The sequence below is a fragment of the Seriola lalandi genome, unplaced genomic scaffold (genome assembly GCF_002814215.2).
Source record: "Seriola lalandi dorsalis isolate HSWRI2012SDOR001 ecotype SW California unplaced genomic scaffold, Sedor1 jcf7180002054795, whole genome shotgun sequence".
Classification (NCBI taxonomy): Eukaryota; Metazoa; Chordata; class Actinopteri; order Carangiformes; family Carangidae; genus Seriola; species Seriola lalandi.
Window position 1 is genome coordinate 733,658 of NW_019525348.1, and position 2,263 is coordinate 735,920.

The 2,263-nt window shown below is 39.6% G+C and overlaps 1 protein-coding gene across 3 annotated transcripts in view; it reads right to left on the reverse strand.

Moving 5' to 3' along the window:
- The window catches only part of nt5c2a (5'-nucleotidase, cytosolic IIa), a 19,025-nt gene extending 17,707 nt beyond the window's left edge, over positions 1-1,318 (reverse strand). For 2 of the 3 annotated variants that reach the window (XR_015438437.1, XM_023425842.2), the window contains exons 1-2: positions 1,031-1,169; positions 512-633 (exon numbers count right to left, since the gene is read on the reverse strand). Coding sequence is in view for 2 of the 3 variants with exons in the window: in XM_023425842.2 (XP_023281610.1) it covers positions 512-612 (101 nt within the window). In the remaining variant the exon portion in view is untranslated. Of the gene's footprint in view, positions 1-511; positions 634-1,030 lie in introns of all 3 variants that reach the window. The other variant, XM_087179180.1, reaches the window with a different exon arrangement.
- Positions 1,319-2,263: the final 945 nt, after the last annotated feature.

Sequence of the window (2,263 nt, forward strand, 5' to 3'; positions counted from 1 at the left end):
AGAAGCGCGCCACTATCTCATCCTCCTATGGTCTTTTGTGCAACTATCAATTCAAATCCATACTGCTTATTGATATCATACAGAGCAGAGCAATGTACAATGAAATTAGCATTGTCATCAAGGCAGTACAGTACAAAAAGTGCATTACCTTAATAACACTGCTCATTTTTTAACTGACTTTAAGTGATCCCTGACGTTTATGACTAAAATATGGAGAAAAAGCTTTAAATACTTAAATTGTTAAAGAAACCTTGAGGAGAAAACTTAAGGGTGATTTATGCAACTGCTATTTTAAGGAAAACACTCAGGCTTTAAGGAAAATCTTAACTCAAGGTGTTTTGTTCAACTGGCCCCTGATACTGAGAAAAATTCAAAACACACACACACACATGAGAAATGGAAAACAGACTATATCACTGGTGAAACCATAAGTTGTGTGTCAGGAACTGAAGGACTGGTCCATGTTCAGGAAGTTGGCAGCACTTTTGCTGCAGTCTGACCCAACACGTACCTGTGGTGAGCTTCACGCCGATACTTCTTCATGGCCACACCGTCCATGTTGGCAGGTAAGTCGGCATAGTTCTGCAGACGGTCGCTCCATGAAGTCGTCATCTTGAACCGTTAAATCAATTTCTGGGAAGAAAACAGCTGCTCAGGGTCACAATGAAATAACTTCCGGCAAACGTTTACATACAACTGTATGCTATCAACATTGGTAACATTAACAATAGTAACCACTGTCAGTCATATAAACAAAGGTTATGGTATGAGTTGGGTGTCCTGTGTCACATAGCACCCGTTAGTGAACAGTCTGGCCTAACGGTAATGCAGCAAGAAAATGGAGGCTAAGCTAAAGTTAGTTCGGTGTCCTGTAAACCTGTAAAGGCAGTGACGGCTAACATTAGCAGCTCGTCAGGGGGCTGTGTCCAATAAGAAATAATAATATTCAGATAATAATAAAGCCCTACAGTAGGACGTCTGTCGGACAGCTGGACGTCAACTCCAGAAACCGCTCGCTGACTTCACATACCTGCATCAAACAGCAAATGAAGCGCTAACTGAGCCGCCACAGCTGAGGCTAGTTCTCCGCTGCGGTGGGCGTCTCACAGCAGTCCCACACAATAATAACACACTGTCAGCGACGACACGGCGACAACAACAACTCTTACCGACTGTGCCGCGGTCTGTAGTTAATGTGTGGAGCATGCGCACATCTCTGCAACTTCTTCTCCATCCTTTGCTCGATTATGTTTTACTTTACTGCCGTCTGTTGGACGTACTGACCTCCTCCAGCGTCTCCGTCTCTTCCTCCTCCATCCTTCATTTTGCATTGTATTGTTATACTGTCATCTGCCAGTGGTAGTGACCTCCGCTAACGTCTCATCCTCAGGTCTCAGTTATCGTAGTTGATGTTTCATCACTGCCTCCTTTTACATTTATTCTATTTCTTTTGAAGTAATAAATCCATATGTACGACGGAGTATTAGGGCTACAATGAAAAAAACAACAACTGACATTTCGAGAATATAGTCATATTACGAGAATAAAGTCGTAATTCTGAGAACACAATCAGAATATTTCAAGAAAAAATGTCATAATTTTACGAGGAAATAGTCATAATTCTATGACAATAAAGTCGCAATTTTACAAGAATAAAATCATAATATTTCAAGAATAAAGTCATAATATTATGAGAATTAAGAGGTAATCTTAGGTTAGGTGTTGTTTTAGAGAGGAAACATCACAAGCTTTAAAATGAGGAAGGTGGAGCATCCTGTGAAGTTGTATTTTAGCAGAGGTTTCATAAATAAGGAGATACTTCATCTTATGGCTCATCATCATCATCATCATCAGCCTCAGGACACTGAAGAGATTGTGAAGTGTGTCTATTCTTTTTTTTTGGACAAACAGAAGCAGCTCAGACTGCCACTGACTTTCCTTTCACTGGTTTGATTGATTGCTGTAATATTCCTAAAGTTTTTTTTCTCAAAATTTTACATTTTTAAATCTCGTAATATGACTTTTTTCTTGTAGAAAAAAAAGCCTATTACTAGGCTAGGCATCATCCCCATACTTTTGTTTCTGTTGGTTTATTTTCCTTCAATATCAATGAACTTCTGACTGCTTTTTAATTTCCAGGTAGCCTGAATGTGCTGGCTCCAACATGAATGTGATGTTTCTATTGTTGAAATGGTGTAAACACTTGTGAGTGTGAAGTATTTTGGTTGATCTCATCTGTTCAGCTCATTTTTAACACCAACAG